General features: G+C 45.5%; 2 protein-coding genes across 7 annotated transcripts in view; one reads left to right on the forward strand and one right to left on the reverse strand.

The window, feature by feature from the left end:
- Window positions 1-14,488, reverse strand: part of WBP4 (WW domain binding protein 4) — a 44,990-nt gene extending 30,502 nt beyond the window's left edge. Inside the window, exons 1-9 of one of the 5 annotated variants that reach the window (XM_083748668.1) lie at window positions 14,353-14,488; window positions 11,710-11,782; window positions 9,099-9,161; window positions 8,887-9,010; window positions 8,226-8,387; window positions 7,662-7,717; window positions 5,805-5,871; window positions 3,703-3,866; window positions 2,398-2,603 (exon numbers count right to left, since the gene is read on the reverse strand). In XM_083748668.1, the coding sequence (XP_083604794.1) occupies window positions 2,398-2,603; window positions 3,703-3,866; window positions 5,805-5,871; window positions 7,662-7,717; window positions 8,226-8,387; window positions 8,887-8,968 (737 nt within the window). In that variant the 5' untranslated portion in view covers window positions 8,969-9,010; window positions 9,099-9,161; window positions 11,710-11,782; window positions 14,353-14,488. Of the gene's footprint in view, window positions 1-2,397; window positions 2,604-3,702; window positions 3,867-5,804; window positions 5,872-7,661; window positions 7,718-8,225; window positions 8,388-8,886; window positions 9,011-9,098; window positions 9,162-11,566; window positions 11,586-11,669; window positions 11,783-13,662; window positions 13,856-14,352 lie in introns of those variants that run through there. The other 4 variants (XM_083748666.1, XM_083748665.1, XM_083748664.1 and 1 more) reach the window with 4 other exon arrangements.
- ELF1 (E74 like ETS transcription factor 1) overlaps window positions 13,856-21,005 on the forward strand; it is a 78,890-nt gene continuing 71,740 nt past the window's right edge. The window contains exons 1-2 of one of the 2 annotated variants that reach the window (XM_083748638.1): window positions 13,856-14,069; window positions 14,381-14,435. The gene's annotated coding sequence lies outside the window, so the exon portion shown is untranslated. The remainder of the gene's footprint in view (window positions 14,070-14,380; window positions 14,436-21,005) is intronic. The other variant, XM_083748640.1, reaches the window with a different exon arrangement.

A 21,005-nucleotide genomic window follows, 5' to 3' on the forward strand; every position in this document is an offset into this window, starting at 1 on the left:
ATCTTAAAAAGCAGAGACATCACCTTGCCAACAAAGATCCATATAGTTAAGGCCATGGTCAAGAGTCCCATGGACTGCAAGAAGATCAAACCTATCCATTCTTAAGGAAATCAGCCCTGAGTGCTCACTGGAAGGACAGATCCTGAAGCTGAGGCTCCAATACTTTGGCCACCTCATGAGAAGAGAAGACTCCCTGGAAAAGACCCTGATGATGGGAAAGATGGAGGGCACAAGGAGAAGGGGACGACAGAGGACGAGATGGTTGGACAGTATCCTCGAAGCTACAAACATGAGTCTGACCAAACTGAGGGAGGCAGTGGAAGACAGGAGTGCCTGGTGTGCTCTGGTCCATGGGATCACGAAGAGTCGGACGTGACTAAACAACAAAAGTAAAAAATAAAAATAAAATCTAACGACTAAACAACAACAACAAATGTGAATGTATAAAAATTTTGTTTAAAAAATGAAAAATATTTTTATTCATTTTTTAAAAAAGGAAATAGCTTTCACCTTTGTTCCTAGCCCGCCGGAGATCATCCCCCAGTGCAACCAAGGCAGTTTCAGTTCCAGGATCAAAGGGATCCAAATGGTTTGCATTCAGTTGTTCAGCAACAACCCGCTCAATCACCTTGCCCAAGAATGGAAGATTTGAGACTGGGCGATAATTGGCCATATTGGCCGGGTCCAAAGATGTTTTTTAAGAAGCAGTTTAATAACTGCCTCTTTCAGTGGGTCTGGGAAGGGTCCCTCACAGAAGAAAGCATTCACCACTCTGCAGAGCCCATCACCCAGTCCTTCCCGGCTTGCTTTTATTAGCCAGGATGGGCAAGGATCAAGGAGACTGGTGGTCGGTTTCACTCATCCAAGCAGCCTGTCCACATCATCGGAGGTAACAGATTAGAATTGATCCCATGCAACTTTAGACAGGACTCTAGCCCTGCTCCCACGGTGGAGTCTACCTCTTTCCGAATCAAGGAAATCATGAAGGAGATCTTGGGGTCTTTACCAGGCCCTGATGGCAAACCACCTGCTGCAGTTTCCTGCTGCAGTTTCCTGCAGATGCAATAGAGGTCTGAAGAAGGTCCTCTTTGCCATCGCTATCGCCACTTGGTAGGCTCGAGGTTGAGCTCTAACCCATGGGTAGGCAAACTGAGTCCTGGGGGCCGGATACGGCCCAATCACCTTCTAAATCCGGCCCGCGGATAGTCCAGAAATCAGCATGTTTTTACATGAGTAGAATGTGTCCTTTTATTTAAAATACATCTCTGGGTTATTTGTGGGGCCTGCCTGGTGTTTTTACATGAGTAGAATGTGTGCTTTTATTTAAAATGCATCTCTGGGTTATTTGTGGGGCACAGGAATTTGTTCATTCCCCCGCCCCCCAAAGGTCTGAGGGACAGTGGCCCGGCCCCCTGCTGAAAGAGTTTGCTGACCCCTGCTCTAACCCATGTCCAGTCAGATTAAGAGTGAGTTTTCCACCACTGATGCTCTAGCCGTCTCAACTATTGTTTCATCGCCCTCAGCTCTGGGGAAAACCACAGGGCTGTCCGGGCTCTATGCAATCGGAGAGGGTGCTTCGGAGCCAGACAGTCAATAGCCCTGGTTAATTCCGCATTCCAGCAGGCCACCAGGGAATCAGCTGAAAGGTCTTAAACAGGGGATAAAACATCCCCTACAACTCTCTGGAAACCATTTGGATCCATTAAGTGGTGGGGGTGGAATATCCAAATTGGTCCCACCTCCCTGCAGAGGGGAAGGGTCATGGAGGCCAGGTGTAACAGGTAGTGATCCAACCATGGCATTTCTTTTGTTTCACTTTTATTTAGTGTCAGATCACCCACATCTATAGAGGTGAATACCAGGTCTAAGGCATGTCCGCGACTATGGGCTGGGCCAAACTTATTCAGGGACAGCCCCATGGAGGCCATGCTTTCTTGTAAGGTTGTTTTGGCATGGACGTTAAAATCCCCTAGGACAATCAAAGTAGGTGTCTCCAGGAGAACATCCACCATGACCTGAAGCAGCTCAGGCAGGTAATCCTTGGTGCAGCGGGGAGGTCGGTACACCAAAAGGAATCCTGTACTGCCCCTATTGCCCAACTTCCAGAACATGCACTCAGAAAACTGGGTCTTCCCAATAGGATGCCTGGTGCACGCTAATGACTGCACCCCACCCATATGTCCTGGGTTGTTGTGTGTTAAGAGAAACCTGGTAGGCAAGCAGCGGCAAGAACAGGCCCATCTGCTTCATCCAACCAAGTCTCTGTTACACGTTATCAAAACATTGTTAGAAACTGGTTTAAAGTTCAGATCGCAATAACAGGAATTCAGAGGAATTTAACGCTCTCCTAAGAAATGGTATACAATCAATGGTCTCCACGCTGCATCTGGGACTTACTATGGATCTTTATCTTCCGTGATTTCTTCCCATTCCCCGTAAGGTTTGACTCTTCGAGATGCTGCCTGAGAGGTTTCCTGCTGAACGGCTGGTACATCCTCTATATCACTGCTTTCCTGCTTCACTTTTTGCCATTCCCCATAAGGGCTGATCTTTTTGCGTCTGTGAGGCTTTTCCTCTACTTTGTCGTCACTTTCTGTTTTCCTCTGAAAGCAAAGAAAGCCAACAGCAAACTACTGAGCAATACACCACCAACAACTTCCTTTAACCAAGAGAGAGTCCACACACACCAAACACTGGTTATACAGAAATTCACTTATCCAAACATGAGGAATTAATACCCAAACTGTGCGTTACACACCACAGATTCATATATCCAAACAGCCGGACCTGCATGTAGTGCTGTAACTAAACAAGCAGCCTTCAACAAGGCTTACTTTTTGTGTTTTGCTGGTCTGTGACAGCCATTTCGCCAGAAACCATGTGGGTGGGGGCGGGGATATCTGACAAACAAGAGAGCATGTTTTCCTTCCCTGTTTCCTTTTGCAAAGTTTCAGAGGATTTTCCTGGGTTTTCCCATTACTTTGGTGTCACAATTTGGTGGTCAGGAATGCATTCGAAATTTCCTCATAGGACTCAACAGAAAACACTGACTCGTTACACAAACACTCACCTATTTCCTGACAACGCATGGTGTTTTGATAGTGAGACCAACGTATACAACATCAACCTCAACACAATTTATACAAAAGCAGCCTAAACAAGTTCTATAATAAATAAATCAGCAATCCAAGTGCAACATAGTGAGCAAGATGTCTTTATGGGTCCGCCATCCCTGGTATCTCCTCCTTTATTTCCCAAATACCCCGCTTCCTCCAGCCCTACTCCCACTCAAAACCCTCTAAGCATCCCCCACTGTCATAAGGCTGTGACCCAGAGACAGGGGGTCCTATCTCTTCTTTTCAACCAGTCTCTCACCCTTAGGGAAGATTGCCTTTGGCTTCCTCTCTAACCACAATCCACATCCCAAAACCACCTGAAAGAAGTGCTCTGTCCCCAAAACTGGCTCATCCAAAGGGCTTTTATCTTCCTTGTCCATAGAGTGACGTTTGGCAACTGGCATGCCAGAAACTGCTGCCATGGGCAGGGAGACTGTTCATTACCCTCCCCACCCCCACCCCGGCTCTGTGGCCTGGTCTCCTCAGTGGCAAGCATTTCTGCTGGATGGCAATGAACTTTTTATTCAAACTTCAATAATTAATATGACTTGATAAAATATGTGGGTTTATTCTGAAAATGACTTACCCGAAGATTTCTTTTTGGCTTTTGCAGTTCGCTTTTACTGCCTGCTTTCCCTGCATCTGATTCAGCTTTCTTTGACTCCATTTCTCCGCTGTCTTCAGCATGGTTTTCTTTTTGACTCTCTTTTGAAGGAGACACAAAATTATCAGGTTTCTCCCAGGTTGATACTGGAAAACACAGACAGCAATGTATTTTAAACAATAGTTTGTATTAAAAGAATCTACAGTGGTGCCTCGCAAGACGAAATTAATTCGTTCCGCAAGTCTTTTCATCTTGCGAGTTTTTCGTCTTGCGAAGCACGGTTTCCCATAGGAATGCATTGAAAATCAATCAATGCGTTCCTATGGAAACCGCCTTCAGACCAGGTCCGGGGACAGTCTGTCCCCCGACCTCTTCTGAAGGCCGGTGGGGGGCGAAAGTCTTTGCTTCCACCCCGCCTGCCTTCCCGCTGCCGTCCCCCAGCATTTTAAAAGCCCCCGGGACAGCGGAGACTTCTTCAAAAGCCTGTCTTCAAAAGCCGTCCGGGATAGCGGGAAGACAGGCAGGGGGGAGCAAAGACTTTCGCCCCCCGCCGGCCTTCAGAAGAGGTCCAGGACCTCCCCCCCCCCGCCAGCCTTCAAAAGCCATCCGGGATAGCGGAGAAATGCGCTGCGTTTCTCCGCTCTCCCGGGAAGGCAGGCAGGGGGGAGCAAAGACCCCCCCCCGCTGGCCTTCAGAAGAGGTCCAGGACCTCTTCTGAAGGCCGGTGGGGGGCGAATGTCTTTGCTCCCCCCCGCCTGCCTTCAAAAGCCGTCCGGGATAGCGGGAAGCGCTTCCCTGCTATCCCGGACCGCTTTTAAAATGCTGGCGGTGGGGAGCAAAGCCTTTCGGCCCCCGCCGGCCTTCCTGGACCTCTTCTGAAGGCCGGGGGGGGGAAAGGCTTTGCTCCCCACCGCCAGCATTTAAAAGAGGTCCCCGGAGATTTCCCTATGGGCTTTCTTCTTGCGAAGCAAGCCCATAGGGAAAATCGTCTAGCGAAGCGACGCAAAAACCGAAAAACCCTTTCGTCTTGCGAGGCATTCGTCTTGCGGGGCACCACTGTATATCCAGACTATTTTCAAAATAAACTCAAGGTGGCTAACAAATCAAAGCATCACACAATGTTAAATTCCCATTCTTAACCCCACTCAAACAAACAACTGTTATTTGCGTTTCACAATGTTAATGCAAAAGCATCAGTTGTACACTCAACATACAGAAACAAATATGGGTCTGAGGTAGATGATGCAATTTGGTGTCATCGGGAAGCTAGATATAAATCTGAAAATTACTGGTTTTGAATTCTGGCAGCTACTCCCAGCCTAGTGCCAAAATGACAACAAAGTAGGCATCCTGGCAAACCTCACTGGGGAGAGCTTTCCACAATTGGTGTGCCAGTACTGAGAAGAACTACAGTGGTACCTCTAGTTACAAACTTAATTTGTTCCGGAGGTCCGTTCTTAGCCTGAAACTGTTCTTAACTAGAGGCATGCTTTTGCTAATGGGGCATCTTGCTGCCGTTGCGCCGCTGGCACACAATTTCCGTTCTCATCCTGGGGCAAAGTTCTCAACTCGAGGTAACTCTTCCAGGTTAGTGGAGTTTTTAACCTGAAGCGTTTGTAACCTGAGGCGTTTGTAACTCAAGGTACCACTGTGCCTAGTTATCATCCACTGTACTTCAGACATGATTGGCTCAAACAGTCATGACATTAAGAGGGCAGACTCAGTCCGTTTCACCTTATGAACAGTGCTGCAGCTTCTCTATGGCCCACAAGTTCCTACAGAAAGGACATGAGGGCCCTATCAGGGTAACAACTCCACCCCACCCCCCACCCTCTGGGATTTAGTTCTCCATTTGTGCTACTGACTTCACAGAAGTGTAGGGCTGTCTCACGCTGGCAAAACTCTGCATGGGCAGAAACCCAAGTTCAATCCCAGCATTTCCAATGAATTTTGGGAAAGACCTATATCAAAAATCTGGGAAAGCTGCTGCCGGTCTGTGTAGGCAACACTGAGCTAGGTGGACCAATGGTCTAACTCTGGATAAGGCACCTTCCTATGTTTTATCTCTTTTTTATCTTCCTTACCTCCTGTTTCTGTGTTGTAGTAATAGGTGTGACCATCTTCACTTGTTCCTTCCATCCACTGTGCTGTCTAACAGAGAAAGATAAACCACCTAGTAAAAGATTAATCCAAGTCTCACTGATGTACCATATGGATATAGGCAAGGAAGGTCAGGCTCCACTTATGAAAATATTGCAATTATATCTAACTCATTAAAATCATCTGGGGGACATTCCATACACTCTAACAGAATTTGGACAGAGACAGAATGGCTCTTAGATAGCCAAGTTACCTGAAATACATCTTTACAAGATGGGTGACACCTGGCTTGAGAGCAGTACATGTGAAAAGGATCTAGGAGTCTTGGTTGACCACAAACTTGACATGAGCCAACAGTGTGACGCGGCAGCTAAAAAAGCCAATGCAATTCTGGGCTGCATCAATAGGAGTATAGCATCTAGATCAAGGGAAGTAAAGTGCCACTGTATTCTGCTCTGGTCAGACCTCACCTGGAGTACTGTGTCCAGTTCTGGGCACCACAGTTCAAGAAGGACACTGACAAACTGGAACGTGTCCAGAGGAGGGCAACCAAAATGGTCAAAGGCCTGGAAACGATGCCTTATGAGGAACGGCTAAGGGAGCTGGGCATGTTTAGCCTGAAGAAGAGGAGGTTAAGGGGTGATATGATAGCCATGTTCAAATATATAAAAGGATGTCACATAGAGGAGGGAGAAAGGTTGTTTTCTGCTGCTCCAGAGAAGCGGACACGGAGCAATGGATCCAAACTACAAGAAAGAAGATTACAGGAGTGGGGAAGTAGACTACCCATAAGAACAGGAGAGATGGAAAATTAAACTTGATGATATGACAAAATGCTGGTTATAGACTACTATGAAAGAAAATGGATTAATTCATGTGAATAGTTCTATTGATTTGCACTTAATAGCTGGAACTTGATTAAAGGTACAGGATGGCATGTAATCCTACAAGGGAATAAGAGAAAAGGGACTCTTCTCGTCCACTCGTATAATGCTAGATGCTACCCAAAACGTGTGTAATCTTTCCTGTTGATTTAAAATGCAACTAACTTGTGCCAGGACCCCAAGCCCATATAGTTTCTTGTGTAAGTATAACCTCGCTTGCTTGGTTAATTTTAAGATATTGCCACATCTTTCCTCTACAAACTGTATTTTGACCTCTAGTAAAAAATGAGAACAGGACCATAAAGAAGGCTGATTGCCAAAAAATTGATGCTTTTGAATTATGGTGCTGGAGGAGATTCTTGAGAGTCCCATGGACTGCAAGAAGATCAAACCTATCCATTCTTAAGGAAATCAGCCTGGGTGCTCACTGGAAGGACAGATCCTGAAGCTGAGGCTCCAATACTTTGGCCACCTCATGAGAAGAGAAGACTCCCTGGAAAAGACCCTGATGTGGGAAAGATTGAGGGCACAAGGAGAAGGGGACGACAGAGGACGAGATGGTGGGACAGTGTTCTCGAAGCTACTAGCATGAGTTTGACCAAACTGTGGGAGGCAGTGGAAGACAGGAGTGCCTGGCGTGCTCTGGTCCATGGGGTCATGAAGAGTCGGACATGACTAAACAACAAAAGTAAAAAATAAAAATAAAATCTAACTTTGCATACTTAAAACTTAACTTTAGCAGGAAGCGTTCTGAAAATGTGAGTCATGCCACGACTCAGTTTATGGTGTGCAGCATTTGCCAAAGGAGTAGATCCAATAAGGGACACATGGCTTCAGCTGGTGTTTCCCCTTTGGTGTGGGACTTAGCTACTGGTAATTCTAATGACCAGTTCAAGCTCAGAGAACCTGTATAACAATAAAACAAAAGCAGGATTTGCTTTTACAACTTTAATTTACCTTTTGGAGTTCTTGAAGGTTGTCCTGAAATTCTTCAGGTTTCTCCCACTGCGATTCTTAAGGGTGGGGATGATAATAATAAAAGAAGAGATATTAGGTTTCAGTTGTCTGTACATTGAAAAAACGATGGTGACACATAAAGTAAATCTGTATGGAAGTAATGATAGCTGGGTAATGGCCACAGTGATGGGAGCACCGTGGGGAGCACTGAGCTGGTTCTGCCAGTGTGTCCACGCAGCCTGGGCCTCATCCCCATCCCCAGTGTGCCCACCTTGCTGGGCCTCATCCCCATCCCGGTAAGCGGCAGTGATGCCAATCTCAGGAGGGTGGCTCCACGTGGTCACACTGATAGCTCCTGAAGGACTGAAGACGGCAGACTGGAAAAAAGCTTCAGAAAGGAAGAAGTCTGTGGCAAATGTGTTTTTTTTAGCCAAGGAACTTCCATGCGTGGTGAGAGCAGGTTATTTTGTTCTGATGTCATAGGTACAAGCGGGTGGTGAGGTAATTGGAAAGGAGCCATTGCAAGATATGTGGTTAAATCCACATTCCTTGTTACAGGTTTACCTCCTGATATAGTGTTGTAGTAATACATATAGCCTTCTGGAGAAAATCCTCGCACCCATTCCTTTGTTGCATCTGATGATGTTTCTGTGGTCTCTCTCTCTCTCTTTCTCTTTTCTTTCTTTTCCTCATGCTTTTTTGGTGCTGAGCTCTGACCTAAAGATTCTGAAACATCAAGTTCCAGTTTTAAAAAACAAACATCAAAACGTCCGGGGACTTCTGGGTTGCTGTGGATGCTCCCTTCATGAGTGAAGACCAAGGATATATTTTGGGGGTTTGGGAGAGCTACACCCGCTATCATCCCCCTGGATTAAATAGACTGGATATAGATCACTCACACACTTGTTAAGACAGCTCCCCTTCCCTGCTGAGCCGAAAGGTTCAGTGAAGGAGGGGGGCTTGAGTGACAGGGAGTGGGAATCCATCTTGCTGACTCCTCTATCGGACAATTCACTGAACAGAAGCTGGCCGAGCGTAACCTTCTCTGATTTGGATTATAACAAGAGAAGCTCACCTGGACATGATGTAGAAGTGAATTGCTGGGATTTATATCTGCTGTTTTTTTAAGGAGGGAAAGAGGAAACAACTACAGCTATGGGAAAAGTGAGTGACAGAACATATTAAGCAGGAGCTTGTTCATCTCTTTGGCAGCATCAGACCCTACCTGTCATAGCACCAATTCTTTTCAAATCCTCCTGATAAGCCTTCATTGCAGCTTCCTCCATGGCTGCAAATTCCTGTGACATTTTTTCTTCTTCTTTTGCCTTTTCCAAACTTTTCTTTTTAATCTGCAATTGAAAAAATAATGAGTTCCATTAAATAATGGAATTTAATATAATGTGATTAGTTTAAACAAGGTTTAATATATTGTATTACCTCACTAATCTTTTTAGCCACATTTTCCTTATGGTTTTTTCCTCGTTCATGAAAGTCAATACTCTTTAAAACAAAATGAGACAGAATTAAAATACACAGAAATGTGAACTGGCAGGAGCACAAATGAGACCGAACACAGGTGACATATTAAAACAAAAGGAAGCAAACCTACCAGTAACCTAGAGTTCCAACAAGAAGTTTAATGACATGGGGCTGGGGTACCTTAGTGACCACTGTGCTCTATATGAACCTGTTCCAAGAGTTCATCAAAGGCACAGCTCTATGTGTTGCCTGCTTGCCCTAATAGGACGGATAGGAACTGGGGGGAAGGCCGCTGGAGTGGCGGCATGCCACTCACAGAATGCACCCGCCAGGAATCCTTGCTTGGTACCTTTGCTTTTAAGTTTCAGACACTTTTTCTTTTCCCTCTCAGGCATTTTAGCTGGATTTTGTGGCAGTGCTCAGGAAGTTTTATGCTACTATGTCTTGTTTTTTATTCTGCTTCTGTTTCAATCTGCTGTTTTTATCATTTTCTTGTTTAAATTATTTGTTAACAGAAGCTGGCTAAAATATCTTAAATAAATAAGATCACTACTGTCAATTAAAATCTCAAAATAATACTGCGTACTAATACAGGCTCGCCTCAGTGAAATGCTCAGAAGTTCAGGCTCCAAAGATAAATATAAAAGAAACACACAATAGGAAGGATGAAAACAAGTTTCCTTTTCTTTCAATCACAAGGATTCCTGAAATGTTAATTTATTTTAAATATATATCAGGCATATAATACTTAGTAACAGCAGCAATGAAGAATACCAGCCTGAAGCACTGTTGCCACCCCCACAGATGGAGCACACAGGACAGTAGTGCTTGTGAAATACAATATAGTGACATTGGTCAGTACATATTTTACCAATTGGCAATTTAGCGCACACTACTGACTTCCCCAATGTTGATGACCTGCAAGGGGAACTATTGGAATGGTGTACAGGCTTCTCTCTGCCAGCCCCAGCAATAGAAAGGGGCTTCATGGGGGGGGGGGGGGCTCTCACTGCCAGCAGTAAGTCTCAGAAGAGAGTGTTTCTGGCACTGTAGGCACACATCTTCCAAGGGGCCCAATTCTGGAGCACAGCAAAGGGAATGAATAAAAAATCTCTGCACCCTCTCCTTCCTTCTCCTCCTAGGATTGCTTTGCTACTTATTTTATTTCCAACCAGCTGAAGTGTGGTAAAGTTCTCACCACTTGCCAGAATGATGCACCTGAACATCTTACCAAGTTAAAATGTTTTTCCTTGTTCACACAGTTCTTTGTAAGCTTTGGAATGGGAAGTGGGGTTTAGCCACAGGAAAAGCAGGGGTAGCAGAAGAAGAAACTGAAGCTTCTAATTTAGGTAACAGGGTTACAGATTGTGAAGTAGGAATAGGTTTGGAGAAAGTCACGCTAAGGGAGAGAAAGAGGCTGGACTTCCTTTGTTGAGACAGAAATACAAGAAGCTGCTTAAGAACAACTTTAGAGAGGATTACAATGATGTTTTGAAGGGGTGGGACAGAAGGCCATACAGAAACGCAGCTGACATTTTTTGCTTACAAGATTTTGTTATTGCCATAAGTTTATACTTTGTGCCGCAAAGAACTGCCAAAGTAATCCAGATTTTGCACAAAATCAGTCAAAACATACCATGAAAATTAAGTTTGTATGCATTGGTTTATTTGCATAATTTATTCTGATTGTGTCAGCCATGGAAATAGGTAAGCAGACTGTTCAAAATTTTGCAGAGTTATATTCTTGCTTGTAAGATTTCACCAGCCATTGTCCACATTTTTTCAAGTTTATCTTTAAAGCTGTGAAAGCTAGGAATTTGCTTTGTTAAAATAAGGGTGTAGGGACTTATAAGAAGAATGATCAAAGAGAATTCATCAATATTGTAGTAACAAACAGAAATATTGCAAAGAGTGCCCTCCACCAACCTGAGATCTTGAGACTTCACAGCTCACGACATGCAACTACCATCAATATTAACCCTGCTCGGGCACACAGGTAGGAAGCATGGGGACAAAATTGTCCCCTGCATACCCAGCTGACCCAATCAGTCGCCAAGCTTTCTGTAATGAGCAGGGGATGTCTGAGGATTTTTTACCTGTGCTCACTTAAATGTGAGTGGAAGGCTCTGCATGATCCAGCCCCCTGATAAAGCAGGTTCCCCCATCATGTAGAGGCTTCTAGCCCCCTTCATACCTTCCACATTTAACCTCGGAAGGCCAGGGACTGAGTGAACAGAACGGGGGGTGGGGGTGATCCCATGCCTCCTACGCATGTGGGTTGTTCTCATTCAGGAACAATGCCTGAATAGAAATACTGTTGCAGCTATTGGAGCACTCATGACAGCTGGTCCCAATAAAGATCAGGACAGTATCAGTAGCTGTTGCACAACCTCTAAGGAAGCAGTATATCTGGATCTCAGATATACCTGGGGTTCGCTCACTCAGCACTCAGGTGACCACTCCTCATAATACAAACTTCCAAGTCTGGATTGACCTGTTGAAAATTAATATATAATTCATTTTTTGTACTTCAGTTTCACTTAAGAGTACAGAAGGTAGATCATCATACAGGCTTGTTGTCCGCTATCCAGCACTTGCAATAATCACAGAATTTCTTGGGCTGAGATTTCCAGTAATCGGCCCTAGAAAAGAAAAATGTGGAAATTAAAAGCCATTTTGCAAGAGTAAGCAACTGAAACTGAATCCCAACCTTCTCACTGAGTTATTTGTTCCAATGCCAAAAATCTACTTTTCCTAATGTGCGATACCAACCATTTCATACACGGTAATGTGTATTACTGTAGTACTTTTATACATGTGAATAACATATAAAAAGATGCAATTTATTCCCACAATAACTATGAGACTGAAAAACAGTGATGGGCCCAAGTCCACACAGGAAACCTAAGAATTGGGCAGGATAGGACTTCTGGTTCGCTGTGGAGGTAATGGCAGCGTGCTCCGTGTCGTCCGCTTAAGGGATGGCACAGTTCTGGCAGATAGAGCTTTGGGGGTGAGCGCCAGGGCTAGGTGCCCCCAACCCCCACCCCATGGAGGAGTGGGGGTCCTACGGGTCCAGCAGAGTGTGGGAACTCACCCTCCTGAGCCTCCAGGCTGCCATTTTTGCGCGGGGGAAAGAGGCTTGAGTTCGCTCATGGCTCCACCGCACTCTACTGCCGAAGCCACACACCGCCACCACAAGCAGCGGATCTTCCAATTAGAGGTAAAAGCCAAATAAACTTTTTAAAAAAGGAATTAGGCATAAATTGACTGATTTGGTGAAACAGAAGCAAAAAAGGAAGTCAGCTTCTGATTTCTGCGGACAGGCTCTGCAAGGGGATTTTTTGTGAATGGGAAGTAGAGTGGCATTCGCAGCTATGCAGATTTAGTAACAGTTTAACTTTGGACTTTTCAGAGACTTTCTTTTGTCAGCATTTAAATTTTCTGACAGATATATTTTTTAGGGTGATTTCACGATATAGCCAATTTTCATAGTTTTAATATTATTTTAGATTTTAAGATGAACAACTTTGTTTCATTTTTTTTTATTTTACAGCTATAGATTGTAGGAAAGTTGTACCCAGTAGCCATTCCCCATCCCCTCCCACGATGTCCCAAAAACGTAAAATTTTGTCAAAAGACATAAGAGACGCATAAATTTTAGTCTTTGTTGAGAAAGAGCATGTCTTTGCAATAATTTTTACCATCAAAAACTATTGATTGCATTGTGCCCTAATGCTGAAAATTCAGCTTTTCTAAACATAGTTTTTCTACCAAAAAATCTACATTTATACATTTTTTAGGCATTTATAAAATCTTTTGAGAGCTGGTGTATTTTTTCCTGAAATCCTCATCATGTTATTGATCTCTAGGTAAATTTTCAAAGAGATCTGATCATTGGTTATGGAGGGGAAAAAATAAAATGCACACAAGGCCAGGATCTTGAAGGACAGAAACATAGATTTCACGAAACTTTGAAGTGCTATAAAATTAAAACTGTTTGAGATAGAGGGAAAACATGTAAGGAGGTTTCTTTCAACCATAAGGGAAGGGTGTACAGCAAGTTTCATCAAAATCTGAGAGGGTGGCGAAACCCTTGTTTTTTGCGTTGATTTGATGCGGAATGACTCATCTCTCCTCCATTTCATCTCTGGGCTTACAAACTATGAACATTTTTTTCTCTCCTCTCCTTCTTAAATGAGGTCAAAAACTTGTGTATCACTTTGTGATTTCTGATTGGCTTGAATAAAGACGACCTATTAATTATAATTAATATCCTTCTCCTCCTTATCCCTGTCTGGGAGTTTTCTTACCCGTTTCCCCGCTCCCGGGAGGCGTGTAGGCCCGCGGTGATGCCCCCCCCCCCCCGCGAGACGGGCTCCTGAGGAGCAGCCGGGAGCGGGGCTGAGAGACGCCGTGTGAAAGGCTCCCTCGCGGGGCGGCGGGAGGGAGGGAAGGAGCCAGGCCCACCCACCTTCGGCGGCGCCCCCTCCCGCTTTCCTCCCTTCCCGGGAGCGCTTACATCTCTCTCGCCGAGGCGCCGCCGCCGCCGGGTCTGTTTCCTGAGGAGCGGAGGGAGCCGAGCAGCAGCGCCTTTCTCTCTCCCCCAGTAGGCGACGCGACGGACGGCAGCCGCACAGGCTCAATCCACGCCGCGCGTTCGCCCGCTCGCTTCCTCGGAGAGGCGGAGGGAGGGGGAGGAGGAGTCTCCCGTCGGGCGGGGGAGGGGCGCGCCAGAGCCGGGGCGAGTTGCGCGCGACGCCCCCCCCCCACGAGACCTCCCCCCGCGCGGGCTCTGAGCGGCCGCGGGTTCGAGTCCCGCGCGGGCGGGCTCGGCCACTTCAGAGCGGGCGGGGAAAGAGGCGCTTTCGGGTGGCGCGGAAACCCGACGGGGCGCCCTCCGCTAGAAGGAGACGCCGTGGCGGGCCGGTCAGTTGGCTTCCTCGAGTCCGAGCTCCCCCTCCTGCCCTGCCCCACCCGCGCTCCCCGCCGGGGGGAGACCCCCTGGAGCCCCACCCGGGTCGGAAGAAAAGGCCCCGCGCAGCTGCGGCTCGGAGGGGCTTCCCCTTCCTCTCCGGGGATGCTCAGGGTCCCTCGCTCTCCCGCGGAGGCTTTGGGCCAACGGGGGGCAACAGGCACCATCTAAACGGGGGGGGGGGGTCTGGTTTTCAGCAAGACGGGGAGAGGTGCTGCCCCTTTCCTCCGCTCTGACGTTCTTGCCGCTTGTTTTCTTTCTTCAGCGCTGGAAGTAAGCTGGGAGGCGAGAGCGATGGCCGAGCGAGCCCCTCGGGAGAGGTAAGTCTCGGAGCAGCGCGAGTTTCTCTCGGCCTTTGCATTGGGTTAGCTGCTTAAGGAAGTCTCTCCCCCCCCCCCCCACTTCCACGGGGGAAGAGGAACCTCCGGCTCCGTGGGCCCTGCAGAAGCCCACACAGCACGCCAGAGTTTCAGGTCACACCCGCCACTTTAAAGCACTGCTGTAGCAGCGCTTGAATCCTGGACTGTACTTTGCGAAAGGTGCTGGGAAGAGTGGTTCTGGGAGGCCTCATGAGTGCTTTGCATAATTTTAAGTTTTAGGAAACCTCAGTAAAGACTGACTGCAGTTTGTCTGAGTTTGGGCAGAACACTAAGCTGCAGTTAGTATCTTCTTTTCATGGCCACACTGGAGAAAACGGTGGCGATCCTAGGAAACCAGTAGCCACAAAGACTTGTTATTGCAATACTAAACCATGGTACAACTGCAGCCCCATAAGGTAATCTTCAGCTAGGAAATGAGGATTTGTGGGCAATACTATTAACATGAAAAGGTTGGTCCTTAGGGTATAAATATTGATTTGGTGATTGAAGGACTGCCACCCAGTGGATATAAAGGTGTATTATATCTCACATATTTATATTCTAATGCAATTTGCAGTTACAGTGGTGCCTCGCAAGACGAAATTAATTCGTTCCGCAAGTCTTTTCGTCTTGCGAGTTTTTCGTCTTGCGAAGCACGGTTTCCCATAGGAATGCATTGAAAATCAATCAATGCGTTCCTATGGAAACCGCCTTCAGACCAGGTCCGGGGACAGTCTGTCCCCCGACCTCTTCTGAAGGCCGGCGGGGGGGGGGGGTGAAAGTCTTTGCTTCCCCCCGCCTGCCTTCCTGGGACAGCGGAGACTTCTCCGCTGTCCCGGGGCGATTTTAAAATGCTGGCGGGCGGCAGCGAAGCCTTTGCTGCCGCCCGCCAGCATTTAAAAAACCCCGGGACAGCAGAGGACTTCTCCGCTGTCCGGGGCGATCTTAAAATCCTGGACCTCTTCTGAAGGCCGGCGGGGGGCAAAAGTCTTTGTCCCCCCCTGCCTGCCTTCCCGGGGGCTTTTAAATCGCCCCGGGACAGCGGAGAATTCATCCGCTGTCCCGGGGCGATTTTAAAATGCTCCCTGATGGCTTTTGAAGGCAGGCGGGGGGAGCAAAGACTTTTGCCCCCCGCCTGCCTTCAGAAGAGGTCCAGAGGGCTCTCCAAGCTGCGGATAGCAGCCTGCTGCCCCGCGCGAGGGGCGCTCTTAAGCAGAGCGCCCCTCGCGCGGGGCAGCAGGCTGCTATCCGCAGCCTAGGCGGGAACTCTTCTGAAGGCTGGCGGGGGAGAAGGGCTTTTCTTCCCACCGCCAGCCTTCAGAACAGCCTTCTGAATGTTGGTGGTGGGGAGGAAAACCTTCCTCCCACCGCAAGTCTTCAAGACAGGTCCGGGAACAGAGGAGAAGCGCTGCGCACCTTCCCCTCTGTTCCCGGACCTGTCCTGAAGGCTTGCGGTGGGAGGAGGGCTTTCCTCCCCACCGCCAACATTCAGAATGCTGTTCTGAATGTTGGCGGTGGGGAGGAAAAACCCTCCTCCCACAGCAAGCCCCGGGAACAGAGGAGAAGCCCTTCGCGCCTTGTCCTCTGTTCCCGGACCTCCCACCGCAAGCCTTAGGACAGGTCCGGGAACAGAGGAGAAGGCGCGCTGCGCTTCCCCGCTGTCTCCGGAGATTTCCCTATGGGCTTTCGTCTTGCGAAGCAAGCCCATAGGGAAATTCGTCTTGCGAAGCTGCTAAAAAATCGGAAAACCCTTTCGTCTTGCGGGTTTTTCGTTTAGCGATGCATTCGTCTTGCGGGGCACCACTGTACTTTTGATATTATTAGCAAGTGTGGCTTGTATTAATGTTCTGACAATTCATAATGATTAGTTCACTTATGAGTTAGTGAAGTACTAAAATGGATGATGGACAGTTTGTAAAGAAATGTGTACCATTAATTAAAATTATTTGTTACTCCTGCATACCTCTTTATTAGTAATTACCTGCTTATTTACTTGCCAGTGTTGTGAACTCTAGCAAGTTCTCCTTTCCATGAATGGAAGTTACCTAAACTTTGTTGCTATAGTATTGCTTTATGTGGTTTCTGATAGGTTAAGCTGTTATTGCGATTCCTCTTTAGTTTCAGAACCGTCAATAATATGAAGAAACAGCAAATACGGTAGTAACAGAAAGACACAAATACTGATAAAGCTGTACTATTTTATAATTTCACCTAAAATTAGAGAAGGCATGGCATGTGATACATTTTATTTGCTGACGCCAATATATATTTTTAAGAAGATACAACAATGAGGGATTAGGTTTTTATGAGTAAAGTGGTACCTTGGTTGGCTCCTGAACAAATCAGCTCCTGAATGCCTCAAACCTAGAAGTGAATGTTCCGGTTTGCGAATGTTTTTCAGAAGCCGTACGTCCGACTTGGCGTCTGTGGCTTCCAGTTGAGTGCAGGAAGCTTCTGCAGCCAATCGGAAGCCGTGCCTTGGTTTTGTCTTTTTTTTCAAAAAGTTTTATTGCTTTTCCAGTTTTATAACAAAATATAATAACAATACATAATAAAAAAACAGAAAAATACACAATACAAAAAGAAAAACATAGAAACAATTATTACTTTCAATACCTAATTTAATTACTAACTTCTCTTTTATTGATTCTAGTCCTTAGTATTTTACGACCCATTATTATTATAATCCTCAGCCAACTTCCAAGTGATTTCCCATTATCTTATATTACAATATTTAGCTAGATATTCTTTAAATTTCTCCCAATCTTCTTGAGTCTCCTTTCTGATTGTAGATTCTTCCAGTCAGGTCAGCCAGCTCCAAAAAGTCCAACATCTTCATCTTCCATTCTTCTATTGTTGGCATTTCTTGAGATTTCCAATTTTTGGCTAGTAATAGTCTTGCCGCTGTGGTGGCATACAAAAACAATCTAACATCCTTTTTGGGCAATTCCAATCCTATTAGTCTGAGTAGAAAGGCTTCAGGTTTCTTAATAAATGTATTTTTCAACATTTTTTTCAACTCATTATAAATCTTTTCCCAGAAGTCCTTGGGACACATCCACCACATATGATAAAAGGTACCTTCTTTTTCTTTACATTTCCAACATAAAGTATCATTTGTGTGGTAAATCTTTGCAAATTTTACAGGGGTTAACTGTATGCAAATCTATACAGTGGTACCTCGGGTTACATACGTTTCAGGTTACATACACTTCAGGTTACAGACTCCGCTAACCCAGAAATAGTGCTTCAGGTTAAGAATTTTGCTTCAGGATGAGAACAGAAATTGCGCGACAGCAGCGGGAGGCCCCATTAGCTAAAGTGGTGCTTCAGGTTAAGAACAGTTTCAGGTTAAGAATGGACCTCCAGAATGAATTAAGTACGTAACCAGAGGTACCACTGTACATCATTTTCATAATACAGTGGTGCCCCGCGAGGCTAGACGAAAGGGTTTTCCGTTTTGGAGGCGCTTCGCAAAACGAATTTCCCTATGGGCTTGCTTCACAAGAAGAAAGCCCATAGGGAAATCTCCGGGGACCTCTTTTAAATGCTAGCGGTGGGGAGCAAAGCCTTTCCCCTGCCTCCGGCCTTCAGAAGAGGTCCAGGAAGGCCGGCGGGGGCCGAAAGGCTTTGCTCCCCACCGCCAGCATTTTAAAAGCAGTCCGGGATAGCAGGGAAGCGCTTCCTGCTATCCCGGATGGCTTTTGAAGGCAGGTGGGGGGAGCAAAGACTTTTGCCCCCCGCCTGCCTTCAGAAGAGGTCCTGGACCTCTTCTGAAGGCCGGCGAGGGGCAAAAGTCTTTGCTCCCCCCTGCCTGCCTTCCCAGGAGAGCGGAGAAACGCAGCGCTGCGTTTCTCCGCTCTCCCGGGAAGGCAGGCGGGGGGGAAGCAAAGACTTTCGCTCCCCGCCAGCCTTCAGAAGAGGTCGGGGGACAGACTGTCCCCGGACCTGGTCTGAAGGCGGTTTCCATAGGAACACATTAATTGATTTTTAATGCATTCCTATGGGAAACCGTGCTTCGCAAGACGAAAACTCGCATGACGAAAAGACTTGCGGAACGAATTAATTTCGTCTTGCGAGGCACCACTGTATTTTCTTTTAATACAGTGCATGCAGTGAACCTAACCCCTTTCTTCCACAGCCTTTCCCAATCTTCCAACATTATATTGTGTCCAACATCTCTTGCCCAATCTATCATCACAGATTTAATTTGTTCATCCTTTGTATGCCATTCCAACAATAAATTGTACATTTTGGATAGGTTTTTAGCATTGGTATCTAACAACTCCGTTTCCAATTTGGATTTTTCCATTGCAAAACCATTTTTCTTATCAAGCTTATACAGTTCGTTGATCTGATAATATTGTAGCCAATCTAATTTATCTTTAATTTGATCAAATGGTCTTAATTTAAGTCCTTCATTGTCTTCCCACAATAGATCAGCATATTTCAACCATTTACTCTCCATATTTAACTTTTTCTGGGCCTTTGTTTCCATTGGTGAGAGCCACCTGGGTGTTATCCTTTCTAAGAGATATTTATATCTTATCCAAACATTATATAAAGATTTTCTGATTACATGAGTTTTAAAACCTTTATGGGCTGATATCTTGCCATACCATAAGTATGCATGCCAATCAAATACATTGTCAAATCTCTCCAAATCCAGCACATCAACATTTTCTAGTTGAATCCATTCCTTAATCCAGCAGAAAGCTGCAGCTTCAAAGTATATCTTCAGGTCTGGCAAGGAAAATCCACCTCTTTCTTTTGAGTCTGTTAATATTTTATATTTAATTCTGGGTTTTTTCTCCTTGCCAGATAAATTTAGACAATGCTTTCTGCCATTCTTTAAAACATTTTACATTATCAATAATTGGGATAGCTTGCAATAAGAACAAAATCTTTGGCAATACATGCATCTTAACCACTGATATTCGGCCCATCATTGACAGTTTTAAATTTGACCATACCTCAAGATCTCTCTTAATTTCATTCCATAATTTTTCATAATTATCCTTATATAAATTCAAATTTTTCACTGATAAATTCACACCCAAATATTTCACTTTTTTCACAAAGACAAGGCCAGTCTTTTCCGGAAGGACTTTTCTCTCCTCATTATCTAAGTTTTTCCCCAACACTTTGGTTTTGCTCTTATTTAAGTTAAATCCTGCTGCTTGCCCGAACTCCTGAATCAGCTCCAGTGCTTTCACTGCACTGGAGTCTGGGTCTTGTAAAGTTAACACCAAATTGTCGGCAAAGGCTTTTAACTTATATTGTTTGGATCCTACTGTTATACCTTTGACCTCTTCCTCCTTCAAAAAATTCCCGAAAATAAAAAGATCCTACTAAATGGATTGATCACAAGAAAAGAGGTTGAGAAGGCCATAAATCAGATGCAGCTTGGTAAAGCCCCAGGACCAGATGGTTTGTCTGCAAAATATTACAAGACTTTGAAAGATTGGCTTATTGAGCCGTTGGTTAAGGTGTGCAATAAAATATTAAGAGGGGACAAAGCACCTGAAACCTGGAAGGAAGCTTTTATAACTATGATACCAAAACCAGATCAAGATAGATCCAATGTAAATAATTACAGACTGCTCTCATTACTTAATGTGGATTACAAAAGTTTTACTAACATTTTAAGCAATAGGCTGAAGAAGATACTAACAGATGATATTCATAAGGACCAGGCAGGATTCCTGCCTGGAAGACACATGAAAGATAATATTAGGAATATAATCGATGTGCTAGAAAGGTTGGAAGCTAAAAAAAATTGTAAAGCGATCTTAATGTTTCTTGATGCTGAGAAGGCCTTTGTCAATGTTTCCTGGAATTTTATAAAAAATAATTTAAAAAGTATGGAGGTTGGACAAGAATTCCTAAATGGTATTAATGTGATCTATTTTGAACAAAAAGCAAAAATTATAGTTAATAATGTGGTCTCAGAAGAAATTAGAATTGAAAAAGGAACCAGGCAAGGGCGCCCACTTTCCCCACTACTTTTTATTTCAGTTCTGGAGGTTTTGCTAAATATGTTAAGAAGGCCGTGCCTTGGTTTTTGAACTGTTACAGGAGTCAAATGGATTCCCAGAACGGATTAAATTCGAGAACCAAGGTACCGCTGTACTCTTAGTAGAGTTGGGGGGCAGTCCTATTGCAAGCTCCACTGGGGTAGGCAGCCTAGGATGCAGCAGATCTTCCGCTCAGCTGGATTAAAGTCCTCAGCGCTGGCTCAGATGGGCTTAACTTGCTCATCCTTGCCCAGCTGGCTGAGATGAGCCTGATGTAGTCCCAAAAAGGGGTGTGTTTCCAGGGATGGGACTGGGGGAGGGGCGATTTAGGCACAGTCATGTGACACGGCAACATGGTGCAAAATACTATTTGAAAGGCTTGTTTCCCCTCTGCCAGTCTTAGGCAGAGCAGCAGCAACAGCCCTACTGCTGAACAGAGTTAGGATCTGGTATAACTTTGATGTTGATCTTTGTTGATGTTTCTTTCCAATAGAAACAGCCAATTGAAGGGGCA

The sequence above is a fragment of the Podarcis gaigeae genome (genome assembly GCF_964106915.1).
Source record: "Podarcis gaigeae genome assembly, chromosome: 7".
Taxonomy (NCBI): Eukaryota; Metazoa; Chordata; class Lepidosauria; order Squamata; family Lacertidae; genus Podarcis; species Podarcis gaigeae.